Source organism: Bombus terrestris, chromosome 9 (assembly GCF_910591885.1).
Source record: "Bombus terrestris chromosome 9, iyBomTerr1.2, whole genome shotgun sequence".
Taxonomy (NCBI): Eukaryota; Metazoa; Arthropoda; class Insecta; order Hymenoptera; family Apidae; genus Bombus; species Bombus terrestris.
In genome coordinates, this window is record NC_063277.1 from 17,507,468 (window position 1) to 17,530,366 (window position 22,899).

General features: G+C 36.6%; 2 protein-coding genes across 4 annotated transcripts in view; one reads left to right on the forward strand and one right to left on the reverse strand.

Moving 5' to 3' along the window:
• The first annotated feature begins 74 nt into the window (after positions 1-74).
• LOC100645722 lies at positions 75-1,810 on the forward strand. Of its 2 annotated transcripts, none has more exons than XM_012312260.3 (2): positions 75-228; positions 1,163-1,810. In XM_012312260.3, exon 2 carries the CDS (start codon positions 1,164-1,166, stop codon positions 1,728-1,730), a length of 567 nt encoding a protein of 188 aa, XP_012167650.1. In that variant the 5' UTR covers positions 75-228; position 1,163; the 3' UTR covers positions 1,731-1,810. The 2 variants fall into 2 exon arrangements, with proteins under 2 accessions (XP_012167650.1, XP_003398027.1); XM_003397979.4 differs by lacking the exon at positions 75-228 and adding an exon at positions 304-811.
• Positions 1,634-22,899, reverse strand: part of LOC100642932 (microtubule-associated protein futsch) — a 55,542-nt gene continuing 34,276 nt past the window's right edge. Inside the window, exons 1-10 of one of the 2 annotated variants that reach the window (XM_048408530.1) lie at positions 19,961-20,082; positions 19,062-19,487; positions 16,460-16,625; positions 12,988-13,112; positions 6,075-12,842; positions 4,900-5,308; positions 3,860-4,279; positions 3,505-3,706; positions 3,223-3,417; positions 1,634-3,078 (exon numbers count right to left, since the gene is read on the reverse strand). In XM_048408530.1, coding sequence (XP_048264487.1) covers positions 2,899-3,078; positions 3,223-3,417; positions 3,505-3,706; positions 3,860-4,279; positions 4,900-5,308; positions 6,075-12,842; positions 12,988-13,112; positions 16,460-16,625; positions 19,062-19,407 — 8,811 coding nt within the window. In that variant the 5' untranslated portion in view covers positions 19,408-19,487; positions 19,961-20,082 and the 3' untranslated portion in view covers positions 1,634-2,898. Of the gene's footprint in view, positions 3,079-3,222; positions 3,418-3,504; positions 3,707-3,859; positions 4,280-4,899; positions 5,309-6,074; positions 12,843-12,987; positions 13,113-16,459; positions 16,626-19,061; positions 19,488-19,960; positions 20,083-22,899 lie in introns of those variants that run through there. The other variant, XM_048408529.1, reaches the window with a different exon arrangement.

Sequence of the window (22,899 nt, forward strand, 5' to 3'; positions counted from 1 at the left end):
CGTCATACAATCGTCGCATCGCCCCGCCGCGATTCTCTTATGGACATTGTCTGGTATTCGTCTGTAACAGTTTCTCTAAGTGAAGAGGGGAGATCGTGAGTTTATTTAAAAGTGCGAACTTACCGAGTGTACACGGCTGCAGCCTCCTATATACGCATACTTATGCACTCTACCACCGTGCGTCTATTTAAAGCAATATCTTTTGTCTTTTTGCATCGAGGGTTTCGGGTAAGTTTCACAGCTGCGTGTTATGAATGGTCATTTTCGGAGACGTTAATGATTATGATTGTTTTCTTATGAATATTTCCTTTCTATAGAGAAAATTAAGATATATGTATGTTTTATTCTTTACATATTGAATGTATGATAGTTTTTATCTGAATTTATTTGTAAGAAATTGTTGGTATCTGCGCGGTGAAATGATTATATCGATGTTTGATTTTAAAGAAATTTGGGCGTTGTATATATTATTTATATGAAAGCTTTAATATACATTTAATCGTTTATTATGTTTAAATAATATTAGGAGGTAATGAGGTTAATAGGATTTAATTACATAAAAATTCAAAATTATCAATACATTCAGCTTAGCGCCTTTTTTTCAATCGCTGTGAAGTAAGTTGCAAACCAAACGGAAGCGACTATATATTGCATCACTTCAGATTGTAGTCTAGTGTATACTTACATACTTAGCCTATAATCTGTTATAACCTAATTTCAACTGTCAAAATTTCTATCTTGAGCTACTGTCACATCATACAAGTTTGTTGTGTAAATTGGTTATATTTTTGGAACTCTTAAATTTTTACAAGTAAGTATATTGTTATATAAATTTGTAATATTTATTGCAAGCTTCTTTAAATTAATTAGGAAGTAATACGTTGGTGACTTGCTAATAAATATCTGAAGCAATATTCGATTTAATTGTTGCTTATATACTAATTATTATAGTTAAAAATACAATGAAAATAGTTATGAGTACAAAGTTTCACTCTTGATTCTATTTTACTTTTTCTATTTTTCTGACAAGACACATACAGATAAGTATTTTTTAGAAATTTATAGTTCATTATGTTAACTTTGTATTTATTTCTTAATTCATGGATCATTAATGGAAATATATGCATAAGCAATTCATAATGATTTTTTGTTTGACATTTAGAATGACAACCATCGAATTGCTCGAGGATAGGATTATGGAATTAGAAAAACAAATATATGGACTTGCAAAGAAAAATGAAACTAATGACATTTCATTGGAGAATCCTGTAGTCGATAATATTTTACATGTGAATACGTTGATTTCATCTGCAATGTCAGGACGAGAAAAAGCAAATCTAATGATAAAACGATTACCAGAATTAAATAATTATCTAGATCCAATAACTGAAAGTTCTGAAATACCAATAGAGGCTAAAGTTCAATTGTTACTAGCAATGGCTCCAGAAATCAAGCAAAATTATGAAATGTTGAAACAGGTGCAAGAACTAGTGCCCGTGTTAGAAACTGATCGTTTAAAAAATGTTCCAGAATTGACAAATAAACTCAATGATTTGAATCTAACATATCTTAAATTATATGAAGATACTCAAGGATTAAATAACCATATAAATGAAGTTTTTTCCAAGTACAATGAAGTGATAACTAGTATTTCAAAATCATTAATTACTATAGATGCTATTGTGACAGCAGCTGAAATAGCAAAAATACCCAAAAAACAATTAGATTAAGAAAGGATTGCATAAATAATTCATAAGAAAAATTGTTATTTATTATTTCATGAATAAAATTATTTATATTTAAAATAAAACAGCTTTGTATTCATTTAAAATACATTTATTTTTATCTTAGCATGTAAAAATACTTACGCATTCATCAATGACTATGCATACATAAACATATTTTATTATTGTATCTCTTCGTAACAATGTATTTTATTAAAACACTTATATATTATATACATTTATATAACCCTATCTATTTCTTAACCTATACCGTCGTTCATTTCAGGAATCCTTCTTTAGGATCTCTGAGACAAACTATTGATTGAATAATTGGGTGTATTTATCTCATGGTCTCTCGTTTCTAATAAATATTTTCATATTGCTGTTACTCTTTTGAATCAAATAAGAGGATTTAAATGATTCGCATGGACATTACACTAATCAGTAATACTAGACCTTTGTTAATATCTCTCTGACATAGTAAACTGCAAAGTGTATGTCAGCAAGAATCCATTAGAAATAGTTGTTACATGAAACCTGTTGATTATTCAGCAGAGTAAACGAGTGTGTTAAACGTTCCACATCTTTTCATATGTATAGAACAGCATTCTTAAGAGACCTATTTCGCTAACTTGTAAAAAAATCTCTTACAATGTTAAGCATATTAAACAGTCACTTTATACAGTATTTACAAACGTCTTAATTGTAAATATCATGTATCGCCAATTATATGTACCTCCGTCATAATTTTTATTTCTTATATATAGCGCAAAAACTCGTCACGGAATGAATATTGCACTACCTATTAATCGGTATTATAGAGACAGGAAAAAAGATCACGATTCAGAACACCTTTTTCTCATGTAGAATCAATTATGGCCGCGATTGTATCATTATTGAACTATTGAACGCGTTCTTTGCATTTAAATAGGAACATACCGTTTGAAAAATACAGACGGATACAAATTAAGTACATAGCTTTTATGTCTCATGAATTTTAACAGGAACTTCGACGTTCAACCGGATAGTTCCCATTCCAATGAATTTCTTTATTTCGTTTCTACTGTTCGTTCGTTCCAGTGTATCGTTGTCGTCGATTCGTTTTAAATCAAATTAAAATTCATCTAATGCTCGCGCATCCTCGTGAAAAGAACGTAATCACGTTTATAGCACTTTAACTTTGCGTTTGCAAAGCGGGTACGGAGTTTCGCAACCAAGATAATGCTGGTTCCACGCTAGAGTAAATTGCCGGATGACCTCTCGAGCATCTGCTATGGTGACTCAGTAGCCCTTGAATTTCCCATCTGACCGATCCTCCGCCTGTTTCACACATTAGAGGTGCTCCTTCGTCGTTCTGAGAGAAAAACAAAATAAAAATATAGATATCAACATAAATGAATTATTCAGTTTGTTAAAAGATAGAGTTAGAAAATGCAAGTTAGGAAAGTACAAGACACTTGGGTTAATAATTTAAATATGAGAAAATTAGAAATCTTACGTAGCAAGGTCCTTTATTCGTATCAGTGAATCCAGCACATATATTGTCCTTTGTGATGAACCCTGCATAATGGCTAGTTGCATTGCATTTCTCAGAGTCTAACGTTGGCAATGGTAGGAAGTTCAAATATTTTTGTAAATCCACTTCGCCATTCGCAGAGAATCCCCATCCCGCCATGACGCATATCTGTCTCGGCTAAAATTAATAAAAAATGCACATATATTTTAAACACTTTATCTATATTTTCAAATATTCTTGATATCAAATATTCGTAATACGAACTTGAATAGGATGTTTCGGAAGACAAACGGCGCTAACGTTCCTTGAGAAAGTTAGAGGCTTCTCGAGCTCAACTAACGCGATATCATTATTGTATAAAAATTGATTGTATTTCACTTGCGGGTAGGGAATGATGTTCCTCACGGGATGTGCCTTTAATAGGTTTTCACCGGTGAAAAGTTGCCACCCACTACTTTGTTTATATCTAAACAAAATAAAAAATATATCTTTGCAATTAAATTCCATTCGAGATTCAAATTCGGATCGATAATCTAATCCATCTGATGTTGACAATAAAAAAGAAATGATTTCCTTGATTTTTTTTTTAGATTATGAATCTCTTAATCGAATGATTTACCTGTGAATACAGGAATAACTGGCTAGCACATGCATAGGTCCCAATATGCTTGCTGTGCAAGCAGCACCGTGTTTAGGTTCCTTTAGCAAAGCCACGCTGGACCATTGTCCTTCGCTGGCTGGTGTTCCGCCAACCAATCTGGCAGTTGGTCCTTCGCCATAGTCAGAACCGCAAGAAAATTCTTGGCAGGATATCTGCACGACCTTGTCGGAGATGCAGAATTCCACTTGTTCCAAATTTGTGACTAATGGCGCACGATGGTTAGGATTCAACTTTAGTCTGAGTATCTTCTGGATTTTATCCCATGTCTGGAGCTCTGTACTCTCAGAACCAGCGAATCCTAGAGATTGGCAGTAAGAGTTGCTAAATTCTTCGCTCCATCCGTCGGAGCACACGAGACGATACTCATCATTGTATTGTCTGGAAAAATACAACGTCCTACTTGATTTGTTATTTTCTTAATTTAATTAACAATAATAGTTTATTAAATTCAACTGATACAGATTGATAAATATTATTTGTTTAATCAGATGATTAGAAATTTTCTTAATTTAATTAACAATAATAGCTTTTTAAGTTCAACTGATACAGATAGATCAATATTATTTGTTTAATCAAATGATTAGAAATCTAATTAAGTTTAAAATTATCAAATTAAGCCTTGGAATAGAATTGTGAAATGAGGTTTTATTAAGCTAAATGTTTTACTTGTCGATAGCGGTATATTAAAAAATACGCGGACTGCCCTTGGAGTTAGTTAAACACTGATATTTGATAAGACTAGATATACTTTGTGAATGGAATGGTTTGAAACGTGAAGAGAGGAGATGATCTGGTCTTGTTCGACTACAACAGATTACTTCTAATATTGAAGCGGAATAAAATATGTTAGAATATTAAAAAAATCACTATTCCATTTCTATACTTTCTCGACAAGAAAGTAATGAATTCCAGCCTCAACTAAAAATTCTTCGAATTTTTTTTATTATTCGATTTTTAATCCAAGATTTATAATTCCAATTTCAACATTTTTTTTTTACCTTATTTTTAATAAAGAACTTCTACCAAACTCTTGAACACCACTATTCTCGATATTATCTTCTCCTTCTCCATCTGATGACTTTTTCTCCATAGTCATATTTGTCATTAAACAGTTCCATTCGTCAGAATGATCAGGACAATGTTCTATCCCATCACAGACTTGATTTTCAGGTACACATCCCCCTGTTTGACACTTGAACTGATCAAGAGCGCAATCGCATAATTTTTCATCCTCTCCATTAGCACATTCCCTAATTCCGTTGCAGTGCCACGTTAATGGTATGCACCATTTTTCTGTCGGGCAAAGATACTCGTTGTTTTCACAACTTTCGGCACAATTGTATTCATCTCGGTGATCCTCGCAGTCTGGTCGACCATCGCATTGCCAGATGCCTGGGATGCATCTTCCTAAAATTAGAAATAATTATAATATAAGTTTTAAAAAATTCGTGTTCTATTGCATTATTATTGTATTATTATTTATTTGTTATTTGTTGGTGATTTAACTTAATTTCAAGTTCTATATAATTCAGGAATAAAAATGACAAATTAATTTTGAACGTGAAATTGACGATGAATTCGATCCTACTTTAAATAAGAACAACTTTTGTCCTAGATTAGTCTACCGTAGATTTAAAAATATATCTCAGAGTAAACACGATACTTGCGAAACAAATTAAATGGGTTGTCAGTCGAGTAGATAAAACAAATAGCCACAATTTATTACAGACAGAGCTTCTTTCAATTTATTTTTACAATTTCGAGAAGCATCCGGTAGTTCCAAATACTCTAAAAGATGAAGCAATTTGCTCCAATGATAACTAGTGACACCGATAACCCGTGCTAGGAAAGAAACATCTCGTCCTATATTAGAACATTCTTCGTTCAAATTATTACGAAACCTGTATTGAATATTAAACGAGAAGCCATTAAGTCGATCGTATATTATGCCAAGTTTTTCCTTTCACTTTTTTCCACCGATAATTGTCCTAATTTGCATTTAATGATCCTCCATATAAAAATCCATAAGTATTAAGATAGTTATTGATATTTATCATAAATTGTGTGTTTTCCATTACTTTTATTTTCTAGTTATGAAGTCGTAGCGTTTCAGTATTTCATTCGAGTACACACAGTGTATTTATGACTGATAGTATACATTCCAAAAACTTACCACTGGGACATCTAAATTCATCGAATTGACACTTCCATTCTTCGCAATTCTTTTCATCGCTTCCATCATCACAGTCGACAATTTTATTGCACACCAGGTCTCGCTTTAGACATTGACCGCTTGCGCACTGAAAGTTTCCTGGACAACCTTCCTCCTTACAATTTAATTCATCCGAACCATCGGAACAATCATTCTCAGAGTCGCATTTCGCTGATAGTTTCACGCAGTATGCGCCATCCCTGGATGTTCCATTAACACATTGGAACTGGCCAGTTGTACATTTCGAGAAAACAGTACTTGGAGGGATATTGAGGAAAGAAACATCAATATGGCTAGTACTTTCCACGACTGCATCCGGTAATTTAGTTTGCGTGGACGGTGGAACTGTCGTGTCAGTGCTCTCTTTCGCAACGTGATTTGCTTCCTGTGCAATCGACACTATTGACGATTGATTCGAAGGAAACACTGAAGACTGTGAACCTGTCTGGTTCGATTCTCCATTTATTTCAATCACTTGTCCTGGTTCTATAGCTGTATGGCCTTCGTTAGATGGTTCATTGATGACTGGATTCTCTGTTGTAAAATCTACGCCTGATCGATGGAAATTGAAGTTTCGGAGAACTACGAACGGCTCTGTAACCGGTTCTGGTTCTTCTATCTTCTCCGAAACCGGTATGAAGCTAGGATACTTCTTTGAACTGTCTGGGACTGTTATGCTTGTTTTATCATTCAGACTCTCTTTTTCATTAGAAGAGGTTTCGGACTTTTGTACATTTATTTGATTTGATCCGCTGGTCGTTTCGATGATTTTCAATTGTGGAACATGTGCATAATTTTCTTCTACATGGATGTCTGTATTAGTCACAGTATGATTCTCTTCTTGAGCTTTTTCCTTTTCAGCAAATATTTGTGGTATTTCAGTAGAAAATACCGTAGCCGATTCTGGAATCTCTGTTAATATATTTTCACCCTCGTTTTCTTCCAAGTTCAATTCCTTCTCCTTCTTATATTTGTACTTGTCAATAACTTTCTTGTCCACTGACTTCTTCTTCACTTCCAAACTCTTCTCCAATGGAATCACCCTTAAGCTTTCTTCCGACAGTTCGTCCGCATCCAAGTTAGGTAACATAGTCTTAGGTGTAGTGGTAGCAAAATGTATTTTATAATCGAATCCTATAGGTTCAGTGTCATCTTCCAATATCTCAGTAACTGGTCTAATATCCTCTGTCGTACTGGAACTCTCAGACGTCTGTTTATGTAATTCTGTTGAATCTTCTGTTAAATTCTTCTGCATATTTTTCTCTACGTTCATTGTAGTCACATTTTCCTCCCTTGTATTATCTAATACTGAAATATTTGGTTCTAACAATGTGTTATTAATACTTGTGTTGTTTACATGTTCCACTGCACTGGCCATCAAATCGTCTGCAGTGCCATTCTGAGCATTCACTTTTTCATCACCACTAGTTACTAAATCTTCAGTCGAATTATTATTCATCTCATCAGTATTAGTTTTTGAAGAGTCCTTCTGTTCAACTTCCGTATTGTTAGAACGTACATTTTCTAAATCACTAGTTTTCACTTCAGCGTCTGGTTTCATTGTGGAGGTTGTTAACAATACGTCACTTTCAGTAGTTTGCAGTTCTTCTGGCAATATTGGTACCTGAGCAGTGGTTTTGGTTTCTATTGGCATCATGTGAGTTGTCGGTACTTGAACTGTCGTGGTATCCTCCATACTAGCCTGAACGCTATTTTCATGTTCTGTATTATTGTCTTTTCGAAGATTCTCTTCAGTTACAGTTGTGCTTTCGATTTTTTCGGTTGTAGACATTTCTTGCTGTATCTCCAATGGTAACACTGGTATTTGCGTGGTTAATTTAGCATCCTCTGTATGGTTATCTGGGACACTTTCAGTATCATTCGTTGTAACATTCATGTTATCGTTTGTGTAAGGTATATCTGTCATCTTGGATGATTTCTCGTCATCATTTGCTATTAATTTATCAGATTCATCCTTAACTTTCTCTCGTATCTCTGAGTCATCCTGTTGATACCCTTTGGACAAAGTATCATCGTTTATATCGTTATATTGATCTTCTACAGCGTTTTCTTCAGGTTTCTCAGAAGCAGTAACATTATTCATAGAATCTTTTGATTGTTTTTCGTTTTCTTCCGTTGGAATAGTGGTAACTACGTTAGATTCTGTCGTGGTTCCTGATTTATTCTTATCTGCATTATTCACGGTGGTTTCAGTTTCCTTGAACTGTTCTTCCAATGGTATTACTCTTAACGCCTCTTCATCTTCCTCGGAACTTTCTCTACTCTCCTTCTCATTTATAGCATACTCTTCATCCTTAGTTGGCTTGTTAATATCATAATTATGTAGTCCATTTTGAATTCCAGAGTCCGTGTTATTAACTTCAACGTCTAAACCATCATTCTTGAAACCACGACCCACCTCATTTCCAGTCATCACATTTTTCACATTATTCTTTTCCTCTTCCTGTTCTTCAGGTACTTTGGCATCATGTGTTTCTACGTGAACATCATTCAGAGAATCCTTCACGTTAGTTTCATTCATACTTTGTTCCGTGGATTTGTAAGTAACAACATCTTCAACGTGTCCTTCGAAAGGATTGGGTACATCCTGCTCATCTTTATCCAATCTGGGAGCTTTCTTCACTTCTTTTTCCTTTTGAATATCTGGCAAGAAGGGAGACATATCATCTATGTGTTTATCATAAACTGGATCAAATTTCTCTGTAGTTTGTTCGATTGCATTTTCAGGGAACATTGCTGGATGCAGAGGATGATTGGTTGAATGATCTAAATTGTCATCATAACGAAGGGAATCGCCTGAAGAAACTACATTCTGTTCAGGATGAATCGTGGAACGGTGTAGAACTGTTTGAATAGCTTCTGTAGAAGATTGAATTTTATTTTCTACAATTGAACCTTCAGGAACACCGCTCGAGGATGTATTAGAAGATTGGACGCTTTGTTCAGGAATTAGTTGAGGAATGATCGCATGAGGATCATGTATTTCTGCTGTATATTCGGTTTTTGGAATTAACATAATGTGTTCCTCTCCTGTATTGTTTTTAAGAGGTTCTAACAAAGGTTCTACATTGTGACCAAAATTTTTTGGTAATTTAGGAAAGACAGTCGTTGGCATGTGCTCAATGATGTTAGTTTCGTTGGTTTCATGGATAACTGATTCTGGCACAACTGAAGATTCGCCAGATAATATTGATTTAAGTACTTCGTTACTTGCTTCTGTACTACTGTTCTCTATGATGGTATTTATTTCAGTAACGTTTTCTGATTTGTTATCTACTACAAAAGGAGTCGTTTCAGATTTTAGAGTGAATTCCTCAGAAACTGAGGACTGTGTGCTAGACAGGGAGACAGAATTAGATTCGGACGAAGAGTTCATAATTCCAGACTCCTCTTTACTTATATTCATTGTAGTAGCTTCAGTTACTTCATCCTGTGACATGTTAATCTCAGTGCCGTGTTCAACCTTCGCTGTTTCTTCTATATCCATCTTAATAGAGGTCATTGTTGTTATTTTATCTTTATTATCATCCTTCATCATTGTCGTATCCATTGTCGTAACAGTTGATTCGAAGTGATCCTCGGAATGATTTGACATTACAGCCTCTTCGGTATCAGGCATCAAAGGTATCACTGGTAAGGGTGTATCATTACTTGCTATTTCATCGGCAGATTTCTCATTACTTGGCAATGTGGTCTCTTCAGGCATCATTGATATTGTAGTTTCTGACCCTATGTTTATAGGAGCGTTAGGTGTAAAAGTATTTACCATTTCTTTCTCAATCATAGATATTGTAGTCGAAAATTCAACTGGAGATTCTGCTTCCTTCGTCATACTAGGTAATTCAGTGTAAGTTGATTCGGTAATTGTTTCAACAAACATTTTATTCGTAGTCGCAGATTCAGTAGAGGATTCTGTTTTACCAGGAGTTTCTTCTGCGGACTCCATTGGCCTCATTGTGTTTTGTATTTCGGTAGAATGTTCTATAACAGCAGGTATATTTTGATGAGACTTTTCATCGATGGGAAATTCGGGTTCTGTGGATGATGAAATTGGTAATTCATGTTCTATAGTAGTTTCAGTTCCAAGTTTTTCAGGTCTGGCAGTAAAATCTAGCTGAGAAGATAATTCAGCATGTTCAGTTACTGTAGATTTTGTTGAAGATTCTGAGTCATTAGTAGGGTTTGGTTCAGCAATTGGTGTTACTTCAGTTGAAGATTCTGCTTCAGCTGATGGCTGGTGTTTAAGAGAAGATTCCACTTCAATTGAAGGTTTGGATTCAGCAGAAGACTCTGGTTCAATATTAGCCATAGTTTCTGTGTTAGGAGATTCGATATTGTTTGTTTCTAATTTAGTTGGAGACTTTGGTTTAGTGGGAGGTTCTGGTTGGGAAGTAGGTGCTGGCACCGCAGGAGATTCTGGTTCAGAAGAAAGAACTGGTTCTGCAGAAAGTTCTGGTTGAGAAGAGGGCTCTGGTTCTGCAGAAGGTTCTGGTTGAGAAGAGGGCTCAGGTTCTGCAGCAGGCTCTGGTTGAGAAGAGGGCTCTGGTTCTGCAGCAGGCTCTGGTTGAGGAGAGGGCTCTGGTTCTGCAGCAGGCTCTGGTTGAGAAGAGGACTCTGGCTCTGCAGCAGGCTCTGGTTGAGGAGAGGGCTCTGGTTCTGCAGCAGGCTCTGGTTGAGAAGAGGACTCTGGCTCTGCAGCAAGCTCTGGCTCTGTAGGAGGCTCTGATTGAGAAGGAAGTTCTGCTTCTGCAGGAGACTGTGGTTGAGAAGAAGACATTGGCTCCGTAGAAGACTCCGACTCAAAAGAAAACTTTGGTTCTGCAGGAGACCCTGATTGAGAAGGAGGCTCTGCCTCTGTGGGAGATTCTGGTTGGGAGGTAGACTCTGGCTGTACAGAAGGCTCTGGCTCTGCAGATGGTTCAGGTTCTGTAGAAGTCTCTGGTTCAGCAGAAAATTCGGGTTCAACATTTGGCTTTAGCTCAGCAGAAGATTCAGACTCAGCAGATGGTTTTAATTCCGCAGATGGTTCTGGTTCTGCAGATGGTTCGGGTTCCGCAGATGGTTCTGGTTCCGCAGATGGTTCGGGTTCCGCAGATGGTTCGGGTTCCGCAGAAGGTTCTGGTTCCGTAGATGGTTCTGGTTCCGCAGATGGTTCGGGTTCCGCAGAAGGCTCGGGTTCCGCAGAAGGTTTTGGTTCCGCAGATGGTTCTGGTTCTGCAGGTGGTTCTGGTTCTGCAGAAGGTTCTGGTTCTGCAGATGGTTCTGGTTCCGCAGATGGTTCTGGTTCCGCAGATGGTTCTGGTTCCGCAGATGGTTCTGGTTCCGCAGATGGTTCTGGTTCCGCAGATGGTTCTGGTTCCGCAGATGGTTCTGGTTCTGCAGATGGTTCTGGTTCTGCAGATGGTTCTGGTTCTGCAGATGGTTCTGGTTCTGCAGATGGTTCTGGTTCCGTAGATCGTTCAGGTTCAGCAGATGGTTCTGGTTCCGCAGAAGGTTCAGGTTCCGTAGAAGCTTCAGGCTTAGCAGAAGGTTCCGATTTAAAACTAGATTCTGGTTCAATTTTTGATTCGGTAGGGTACTGTCTCGAATCTTCGCGCATCGAATGATCATCTTCTGAGTTGTTATGCATCGAATGGTCATGTGCTGAATGATCATGAGTAGAATAATCGTATTCCGAATGCTCATGTGCTGAATGATCATGATTTGATTGATCATGTGTTGAATGGTCAGGAGTCGAGTGACCATGTGCTGAATGATCATGCATCCAGTTTATTGGATCAGATTCCCCATTAAACTCACGATTCTGTTCCGTCGTAGTGATCTGTGTAGGCTCTAGTCCCGGCGAAGAATCATGTGGTTGTACATGAAACTCATGTTCATTTCCTTGCGGTGAGGTATGTCTATTATGTGTTGACTCGGTAGTGAAGTCCAAATGATCCCAATTATCAGGCCTTCTAGGTTCAAATACAGTATCAGGGCCTCTACTCCTTCCCTGAACATAATCGTGCACCACTTCCGTATTAGATTCCGGTATCTCATCATCCATTTCTACATTACTCAAATCATTTTCATCAATGCAGTTCTTTTGATCACTGTCCAATATCTTTCCAACTCCACAGGAGCAAACAAACAGACCTTTAGAGTAATCATATTCGCACCTTTCTGAACACTGAAGATTTCCACTCTGACACTGATCAACCAATTTATTCACTCTTAAACTATTCAAATGATATTGTCCAATTATGTTGCCACTCTTCTGTAGCGTTTGCTCGATCAGCTGTTGCATTTCTTCGGGCATTGAACGTGACGGATAGCTTATCCTAAACCTCACTTCACCATCCCTGTTTATGTCGTATACCTTGATGACTGTTGTATTGTTTGGGGGCTGTTGTAACATATTCTTCAGGTTTTCTTCTATCTCTGAGCTGACTTGTCTATACACTCTCGACTTTGGATTGCTGAAATCGTTGTCCCAATGGAAGTCGTCTAGTTTTAATATACCGTCTAAGGCACTTGGAACGGTGTTGTAAATGGTTTCATCGGTAGTCGGCCAGGGTGAGAAGCTTGAAGTCGCAGGTGGTGGACTCGATGGCGGATTTTTCACATACTCTTGACTTCCTGCGGTTCGTACGTCACCAAATTGCCGAGAATTGGTTTGCTGGAGATTTTCCAAGGGTTCTGAGGCTTCTTGCGTTAGGATCACTCCAGCTAGGGCAGAATCAATCCTTTATTTAGTTATGTAGGATTTCAACTCCTTTAAAAATTTTTTCTAACTATATATTACATTTCGCATCTTCAAAAATAAATAATTTAAAAGAGTTTAGGGAAATTATATGCTTCAAAAGACTCTTACTTCCGGCCAAAATGGCAATGATGACCGCTAGCAGTAGAACCATCAGTCCACATCCCCAGCAAGCCATCCTTCTCCAGTACGAACTCCTTGATCTTTTGTCCTTCGTTACATAAAGTTTCTCGCCTCTGTAACACAGTTTCATCCGTAGTTAACCACAATAGTTACGAACTTTATCAATTCACCCCCATCCTAGACCCAAAAGAAGCGTATTTTATACAGCACTGTGCTTGTCAGTGTTCCGAGACCTTCTTCAGCGACCATGGTATTAGAAGCTTCCCTAGACGAACAGACACCATATTCTAAATGACTCATCGCGATCATCTAATCTTTATTCTGGAACTAAAGTTCTTCCATACCCATAATCCATCGTGTTCTTTCAACACTCTCGACTCTGAAACTTTGATTCAAAAATCATTTTCGGTTTTCGAATCAATCGGTCCGTTTTATCGCGACGATCGAATATTAGCGGTCAGTGTCCACGCGTGGGGAGTCTGCTTCTGAGGTAGTGTTGTAATCGTTTCTTTGCGAGTAAATGCCTATTAGAGTGTATCGACTCTTTGATGATGATGATGATGATGATGATAATGATGATGATGATAATGATGATGCTGTGTATAGCAATTACAAGATTCGTGAATCCTGAAGCACCTGTCACACGCATACAAAAAAAAAAAAGAAAAGAAAGAAAAGTATAACAGACTGACATTCTTCAGCCTATCCATCGTAGCTGTTTTCTAGTATATCATCCCGGTGCATTTTGCAAGGTGGAAATTTGTGAATTGCTTGTGGCATTCTGTCGTTTATACATATGTATGTATCGTCAGGCTCAGCCATTGCTATCGTTGATTAAAAAAAGGGAAAAATACAAGAAAAATAGGGCGAGTAGCAGGGGTGTAAGCGGGTTAGTTCGCGAATCGTGCGCATCCACCATTTCGTTCATCGATCAGCAGCCTCTCTCTCCCCCGTTCCTCATCCTCGTAAGCATCCTTCAATGTACCTGAGGGCTGTCAGCCAGTGGGAATAGTCGACCAGTCCGGCGGCAGGGTCTCTCAGGCTGAGTCCCTCACGGCCGACGCCGGGGCCCAAATCAAAACGCACTCCAGCCACGGTTGTTTCAACCTCGGCCTCGGGACCCCTGCTAGGTATCGTGACAACAGAAAACACCGTCTCTAACTCTCTACTCAGCTTGCTGCTGGCCTCTATGTTATACGTATATGTACGTATGTCTCTGTGTGCCTGTATCTGTGTATATATGTATGTGTTTGTTTCGTGTGAGCTGTAACCTCGCGGTCAGCGGCAGTGAAGCTGAATGCTGTGGCTCTAACGTTACGCTAGGCCGCTAGGCGAACGATCTCGCATGGAGCATGTACTCTGTTTCATGGTTTGTGCGATCAGATGCAGGTTCGAAGACCTTGTTTCTCTATATCTTTCATCATCTCTTATCGTTAATCCTGATTTATTGGCATAAATTTTGATTAATTTTGATGTGCATTAATGGGTGAAGGTATCGTTGTAAGAGAAATTCCATCTTTGGTTTTTGTCCTTTTATCGGTTTTTGTGAACTAGGATTTTGCATAGGCGATACTGTGAGATTTGATATATTCATATAATATTTGAGAACTTTACAGGAGGAGTGATATAAGTGAGAACAATTTGTATTAGATATTATTACTATAACATTAGATGTTATCACTATTATAAACAAAGGTATTTGTACTATTTTTCTTCAAAATAAATGGATATCCTACATAATGCTCTTATCTCGGATTTGTATCATTTTTATACTGATTCTGGTTCATTCATCTCTAGTGATGCAATACAATACGAGAAGATGATAGAAAGACTATCAAGAGTATTATTTATGAAAATCACAATTAATAAACATTGTTCGTATATGCTCCGTACGAAAAATAATGTTCCAACTATTTCTTCGTGCACTTCTCTGTTACGAACACACTACTTGCTCTTCTAGCAAGTTGATAACATTCGCATATAACTCGTAGCCTCGCGAAGGTATTTCATATGGCCGTGCTAAACGGGCAAACAGCATAAATCAACTTGTTGCAACTTTTTCTAAAAAGATCTTCGAAATACATATGCTTTTTAAATCATCTCGATGTTAATCTCAAACGAGAAGCAAGCAATAAAAAACAAAGAAAGAAAGGAACAACTACGCAACACTACTCAGTTCTTGCAGACCAAAATATTGTTTAAAAAATTGTGTAATAAAATGACGAAAAAAGAATGAACAATTTAAGAAACATTTATATCTTTGGCGTAAAAATTTCTTGTACTTCAGATTCTTTCTCATAATTTTACAATTTTACGTCGTATAGGATAATTATAGAACCCGGAATTTGTAAAATTTTATTTCTTTTATTATCAAAATTTGTTATATATACAAGAAAATGTATCAGTACCGATAACTTGTAATATTTCATTATTAATGTTATTTTAATCGTGCAAAACGGTCTTGGTGTCAGACACAAAGATACGGAAATATTTGATGCTCTGTTATACTGCGAATAGTTTTGTGGTTGCCTTCTTATATCGTAAATCTTTTTATTTCTGTTGCCGGCATGGGAACATCACCAAAAATTATTATCATTGTTGTTATCACTAAGGTAATCGGAATAAAATTTATTCATAATGGAGTATAAAATAATTAGTGGCCAATGCATAGTTCTATTTCTGACGAAAGACGATCACTCCTGCGTTCTGCTATGAAACATTGTGACACGTTCGTTTCGCAAACTCCTTCATCGGTGAATGTAATCCGCAACATTCGAGGACCTTTGTTAGTTTTGTTGTGCGCCAGTATCCGCAGTATTTTTGTTTCTTTTTTAATCGATACAGTTGCATTTTCTTTATTACTATATATTCGCAATCATTTGAATCATTTTCTTATTTGGAATGAATTATGCGATATTAAAATAATTATCGATTTCTGTTTATGGTTTGCTCTATCGTGTATTTTACTAATTACGAGAATATTAATTGTTTAATTCTATTGGTGTTTATCAATGTGGAAAATTAATGGTGCTACTTCTCGATTGTCGAAACAATGACGAGCTTTGTAAATTCTTATTTGAGGAGCTTGTTTCCGAAACGCTTTAAATTCGTGCTTGCTTAATTTAGATTCCACTGTAAACACGTAAAATCTAGTAATATATTAACGTGTGTAGCAGACGGAGAAATGGAGGACGCGTAAAAGACGCGAGATGAATATTAAAATGTCAACGAAATCAGGTTTCATGTTTATGCGAACTAGAGAATTATTTTCGAAAAAATTAATGTGTCCGCTTGGTTATTCTATTCTGCCCAATCTTCTTGATATTCGTTTATCATATTTCTTCGCTAAAAAGATCGAGCGATCTCGCAACGCCCCGGACTGGTGAACACGATCGAATGTTAAACAGTAGCCAGGAAGAGAACACAGAGAGTAGAAGAATATTTTTCAGCCGTTCGTTACCTGATGTACTTTCGATGCTCGTTCACTGGAACGAAGTACTCTTCGTAGGGATCAGCTGGTACCTCGCAAGCCTCTTGTCCCTTCGTCTGTAGATTGTTGCCCGCGTAAGGCCTCATCGAGACCAGTTCCAAGTTTACTGCCTCGATTTGCTCCTTTTTTCCAGTGTCTATCAATAATGGGAAATTATTAAAATATCGATTGTAGAAACTGAGATCAGCGTAGAATTTTCATTGAAAGAAATTTCAATCAGTGACTTGTCAAATTTCAAGGTGTCCTTTCAAGGACGAAAGAAGTCAAAGTGACCTTTATCCATCCAAATATTCTACTCTTCCTCATATATCACGGAAAAATCAGTGAAAAAGACCGGAAAACTCCGTTTCATTATTAGATCTGTGGAACTTTAGTATTTAAGAGCTATTAACAATTATTTAATGGCGTTATAAAATGATCATTAAGTCACAGTACCAAGGCATGAAGTATCATTTATGTAACCTAGCTAGACATTATTTTATGTAATTAATAAGTAATAATATATTACACATTCATGGCTATCAGTCATTTTTCAAATAGATTTCTTCTCTCTTTTTTTTAGTACATCTGTGAGTATAGTGATCTCAAACTTATACTCAATCACATGCATGCGTTATAGTGCCTTGGGGATTATGTAATTTACAGGTGTGGAAATTACACGTGGCATTAAAGTATTTATTTATGGGGCGGAACTTCGCGTGCTGCAAAGTCGTTGTTTATAGAGAAAGAAGTTGGTTAATTACATGTTTACTCGGACGTAGTTCAAAAGTCAATATACTTTTATTGAGTAACGTACTTCGATCATAACTTTACGTAGCAAAAAAAGTATGTTCCATTATATGGGCGGGAAATAATTGACATATCCTGGGAATAGTTGACATATCCTTTAACTTTTTATACTAACAATTATATAATGGAAAAGTTGGGTTTAGCGGCTTGTTTCATATTTCAAGACAAATATTACATAGAATACAATAATTCATTTATGAAGTGAAAGTTAATTCGAGAAGGCTCTAAATCTATGACAATGTTTGGAAGATTTTCATCACAGATAACAATTCCTTTGTTCGCCATGCTACTTTATCGAACCATTTTTAACAAACGATTTAGGGACCCATTGTCTCAAACGTAAATGTACATTTTTTTACAATTATTTTACGTATTTTACAAGCTTTAGCAATTATGTAGGAGACCTTTCATATACTTTCTGCGTTTCACCGACCTCGAACAACTTTTTCTTCGAGAACTGTCCGTATTGTTGGTGGTGGTGGTAGTAATTAACGATCGAAAGTTCGGCTCGTCCTGATCATATCTGGTAAAATCGAGCGATCAACGCAGATTTCAGTAACAGCCACCGCCATTTCTATAACGTTCTTCTTTGCTTTCGAGTTTTATGCATATTTGAAACTTGAAATAGATATTGCTGTTCGATCTGATAAAGAAAAATTTTATCATTTTCTACGGATATTACAAAATTTCCAACAACTGGTTTATTTTTATATGAATTATACATCCTTCAAATATGAATTACTAAAGAATATTCCATTTATTATGCAATAATGTATTTTTTATGCTTATACATGAGACTCCAAATTTTCTCGAAGATAGTCAAAGAACTTTTTGCTCAGCCTAATATCCCATTCCTATCATACTGATCATTATATTTATCATTTTAACGTTGAATTTTGCTTGAAGAATAAAATCCAAATTTCTTAATTCGTTCAATAGACTTAGAATAACTTAAACGTAATAAATTGAAGAGACGATACGTTCAAACTTTTCGTAAAGAAATTCGATTAATCAACTTACTGCAATCGCATTAAATAATCCTAGTCTTAAAATGTAGAATTTCGTGATTAGAATAAATAATTCTGGTTCGATCGAGGCAACTAAGTTGCAGTCTAACAATTGTTATCTATGTCTCATCGTTCACTTCCAGCTAATGTTTTATTCATCGAACGCATGTAAACGAAATGTATGTGATTCTCGAGCGATCGTTTTCCTAATCGTGGACAGAACTTGGTCGTAGAAAAGCGGTCGATCGCGGTTACGCTTTGCGTCACGCGGATTGCACGCGGCTCTTTCTGCGTGCAAAACGAGAGGAAAAATGCAACGCAGGTCGCCACGTGTTCGCTTTTTGTCGCGAAGAATTTTCTCCGTGTTGGACGTAGAGCCTGCGGTCTCCGCTTACGTAAAGTCCGCTCCTTTTTCGTTCTTTTCCCTTCTCTCGTTTTGTTGCTTCTTAAACGATCTCTCTTGAAACATGTTGCAGAAGTGGATAAAAAAAGAAAATGGAATTGAACGAACCGTGGCAACGATCGTTTAGCAGGCTTTTCATCGTCGATTAGTTTTTCCGTGTGAATTGCATGAAGTATCGAGTTTGTTTTTCTAATAATGAAATTCTAAAATTTCGCATTAAAACGTTTAATACCAAACCTCAAGCCAATCGAAGATTTAAGATGTACTCAACGATGTAATTGTACAAATATAAAAATCTGTTCACTAATATTATCAGTAAATTAACATGTAAGGAAATCTGGGAACAATTAACAATTATTAATAAGAAACTTACCATTGATCTGAACGCTGGTCGCGCTGTTATTCAAGAAACTAGCGTCATTGTTATTTCCATTCCCATGAACGCCGTTCATTTTCGGCTCGACGACGGTCTTGTCGTTGCTGTCGGGCAGCTCGATCTTTGTCTCGGTTCGGTAATGTGGATCAGGGCTGGTCCTTCCGGCCTCCACGTATTGCTGCGACACAAATTGCGTCCGATGATGCCCATTCTCTACAGGACCGTCCTCCGTCTTGTGATCCTGGTCCAAGGTCACTTGATGTTGGTCATTGTCCTGTTTCAAATCGGTCGCGCAATCATCCTCGTTGGCGAACGCCGGATTATCTATACCATCGTCCGCCATCTCGTGATATGCCTCGCCGAAAACTGCTGGGCCCTCAGGTGATCACGATCACCCGGTATCGACTCTCATGCGTCTCGATTCTGTGAAATAGACAAATTTTAAAAAATAAGAATGCCGCTGAAATACGAGAATAGTCGAGTATGGCAAATTTTGTATCATTTCTATTTTATACTTGATGAGAATCTGCATTGCCAACGTTATATCGTAAATATAAGTACTCTGTGAAACGATAGCAAATCTGTTTTTACTTCTTAATTGTCAAACGTGTAAAACAAAAGATTTCTTACATATACAGGATGGGATCGTAATCGTAGAACAATCGGACAGAGGAAATATAAGAAAAAGATTTGATGTAACGTTTGTTCATCCGAGGTTCCGTTTTCTGAATGCTCGACTTCGTAGATTTGACAAGCAAACTTAAATTTGGCAAATTCCGGATCGATGAACAAGAGTAAAAAATTATCAATATGAAAATAAGTAAAAAATATAGAATACAATGTTTTCGTAAGATGCTTCTATTTTCGAGAAAAATAAATTCGAAAATATATCATACTCGTGGAAGTATGTGCCAGACCAGTTCGTAGTTAGACAGGTTTAAACGTTGTTTTCTTGAAAATGAGGCCTTGAACGGAAGAATTTTATTCCACGTTTTTTATTTATTTCTTCACGTAGAATCACCTTCTGCCCGGTTATTATTATGACCACTGCTCCATCGTGTATAGTAGTTAAAACGTTTCTTGACCTTCGTGTCTAAAAGAGTTTGGAGATTTTATTGTAGCATTGTCAGACTGTTTTAGTTAAGGTACGGTTGAAGAAGAAGATTGATGCTGCGTTATATGTGAAAAATGTCTGTTTCATCTGATTGAGTTGATTTTTTTCGGATCTGCTGATGATGCATAGAAAGAAATCGAGTTACATAAGGAAATCCATTAGGGAATGGCAGTGATGTAGAGTGTTCCGTTTTGAAAGATGGAGAATGAAGTGCAGTTGCTGGAAAACGTACAGAGCCAGTCGTAAATTATTTATTTTATTTTCGAGTTCTAATGAGATTTCTGTTTTGATTTCAATTAATTTCTCTTTTTATGTCAAGGTGATACGATCTTTTAACTGGTATCATTAAAAATTGTTGACTCGCGTGTTCGCTAAAGCATAGCTATTAATATTAACCAAGTATCTTAAAATTTATGATATACGATTATTTATATTGTAATATACCAAATAATATTCTTTAATTTGCCTAATATCAAATAGATAATATGCTATACAATTTTTCTAATTTAAATATTTTAATAGCGAAATCATTTTCACGAAATAGCGAAATCACTTCACGCAGAAAAATCGCTGCGCCCTTCAACGAGCATTGCAATCGATATCGGAAACGCATTTCGTAGTTTCCGTCTCTTCGTTGAGTAAGCAGCTTCTCGATGACCGATTTCGGATTGTGGTGTGTAATTTATCGTCGGAGAAACTGGACGTAAGTCGATCCCGATCTTTTTTGCTGACGAAATTCAATGTACAATCGATGAAAGAAAGAGACCGAATTTTCCACGTTCGTTGCGTTTCGATTACTCAATGCGATTGAAAATGTTAAATCTTACAATAAATTCCTTTCAACTTTCAATTAAAAAGAATATATTCTCCAGCATTATTCATCATTCTCTGATTGTTCGCTCGTTTATTTTCCACTTTGTACGCCATTCATTAACGCGGTGTATTTGAGTTGTTACTTGGAAATTCACTAAATACAATGAACAACGAACTGCAGTGACCGAAATTTTTCGGATTCACACGCGTTTCAATTACTCGATGCATCGATCTTACGATTAAACTTTTCAATTAAAAGGGAAACATTCTGTAATTTCATCCGCCGTTCTGTTTACTTGTTAATTTTCTATTTAATCGACGTGGATTACGGTTAAATCGTTGAGAAAAACACTTTTTATTGTTCCATTGATATTCAATCGTTTCTCTTTTTTTTTTTATTTTTAATTTTATATATACAATATCGATCAACGTGTTTTCAAGTTATCGCTAGGTAGCCTTAGGCGGATCGTAGAATCGCGTTTGTTATTATCGCAGGCTCGCAACTGCTGCTCGTATCAACCTGGACGTGATACCAATTACACCGTCATATAATGGTCACGGTGTCTGTACTGCAGTTTAATTAAATCCCATAATTCTTTTCTTCTCTCTATATATATTGCGATCGCGGCGGATAGGGCTTTCTAACTACGGACAGGCGCTTGTTTATCAGCCATCGCGTTAGAAGAAGGAATCGTTAAGGGATAAGGCCACTTAAGGTTAGGTTAGCTTCGGGAATTATTTTCAAGTTCTTTGTATTCGCATAATTATAACGATATTATGGAAAACTATTCTAGATGTTTGGTAGTAATTGCAATACGGTAATCAGTGCGCGTGTAATTGTCTCAACTGATGATTTTAGAATTATGTAACAGAAATAGATCTTAGACGAACGAATAATTCAGAAACACTTTTACTCGGGATTAAAATATTCTACATAACCAGAGTGTAACACATTGTGAATTTCATATAATATATCAAATATATGTTTCATAACATAAAATTAAGAAAACTATTACATAAACTTACAATCCTAACCAGTTGGAATGATCGCGAGTTTCGATTTCAATATTTCATTCTTTACGAGAGCAACTGTTTTCTGATTTCTTTTCAAATTGCCATTCCTTTTTCCCATAATCAAAGAAAATTCTGGTTGTAAAGGGTTAAAGTGCATCGAATTGCATCCGCGCAAGAAACATGCCAAATGCTTGCAGACGCTAACGTCAGTCCGGTGCGATGACGTCAGTGGTGAAGCAATTTTCAAAACTTCGCACAAGACGAACGAGACGGACGTGAGAACCGTGAGACATCCTGTCCACACGTTTCTTGCGTCTTACACTCTACATATCCTTATCTTCTAGACGACTTCGTTTTTTAATAGGATTTATCTTTCCACGATTTCTTGTAATTTGTATAATCTCGTCTTTTCGTTGCAAAAAGACTGAGAGACTTTTTGTGGTAAAAGTAAAATCTTGTTTCAAGGTCGAATTACATTTTTTTCTTCCCCTATCAAATGTGTCTTTCACTTTTTATTCACTTTTTATTTCGCATTTTCATTCAGGAATATTAAACGACAAAATGAAGATTTTCAATTTTGAATGGAAGATTTGAAACAAAACAATTCGAAATGAAAAATTTCAAGCAGAAGATTTGGAATTCCTCGTAGCCTGAACCAAAAATTGTAATTTGAAAATTTGCGATATTTTTCAGAATACACCGTATCGGCCCCTCGTCTAAGCTCTCGGTATTCCTTCTTCGCCACTGTTTCGTTTCCTGCGAACCTCCCAGCGCCCTTTAGCGGGAGTCACGGTCTCCTCCGGTCTTTTTTTTCCCTCGATTTTGCTGAAACGTCGCGCCAACGAAAAGGCTCGAGACAAAAAAGGGAGCAGAATAAGTTACGGCTCCTAAAAA

Excerpts from the sequence above, each read along its gene's own strand:
- LOC100645722 (XM_012312260.3), top strand. The coding sequence starts at position 1,164 with ATGACAACCATCGAATTGCTCGAGGATAGGATTATGGAATTAGAAAAA.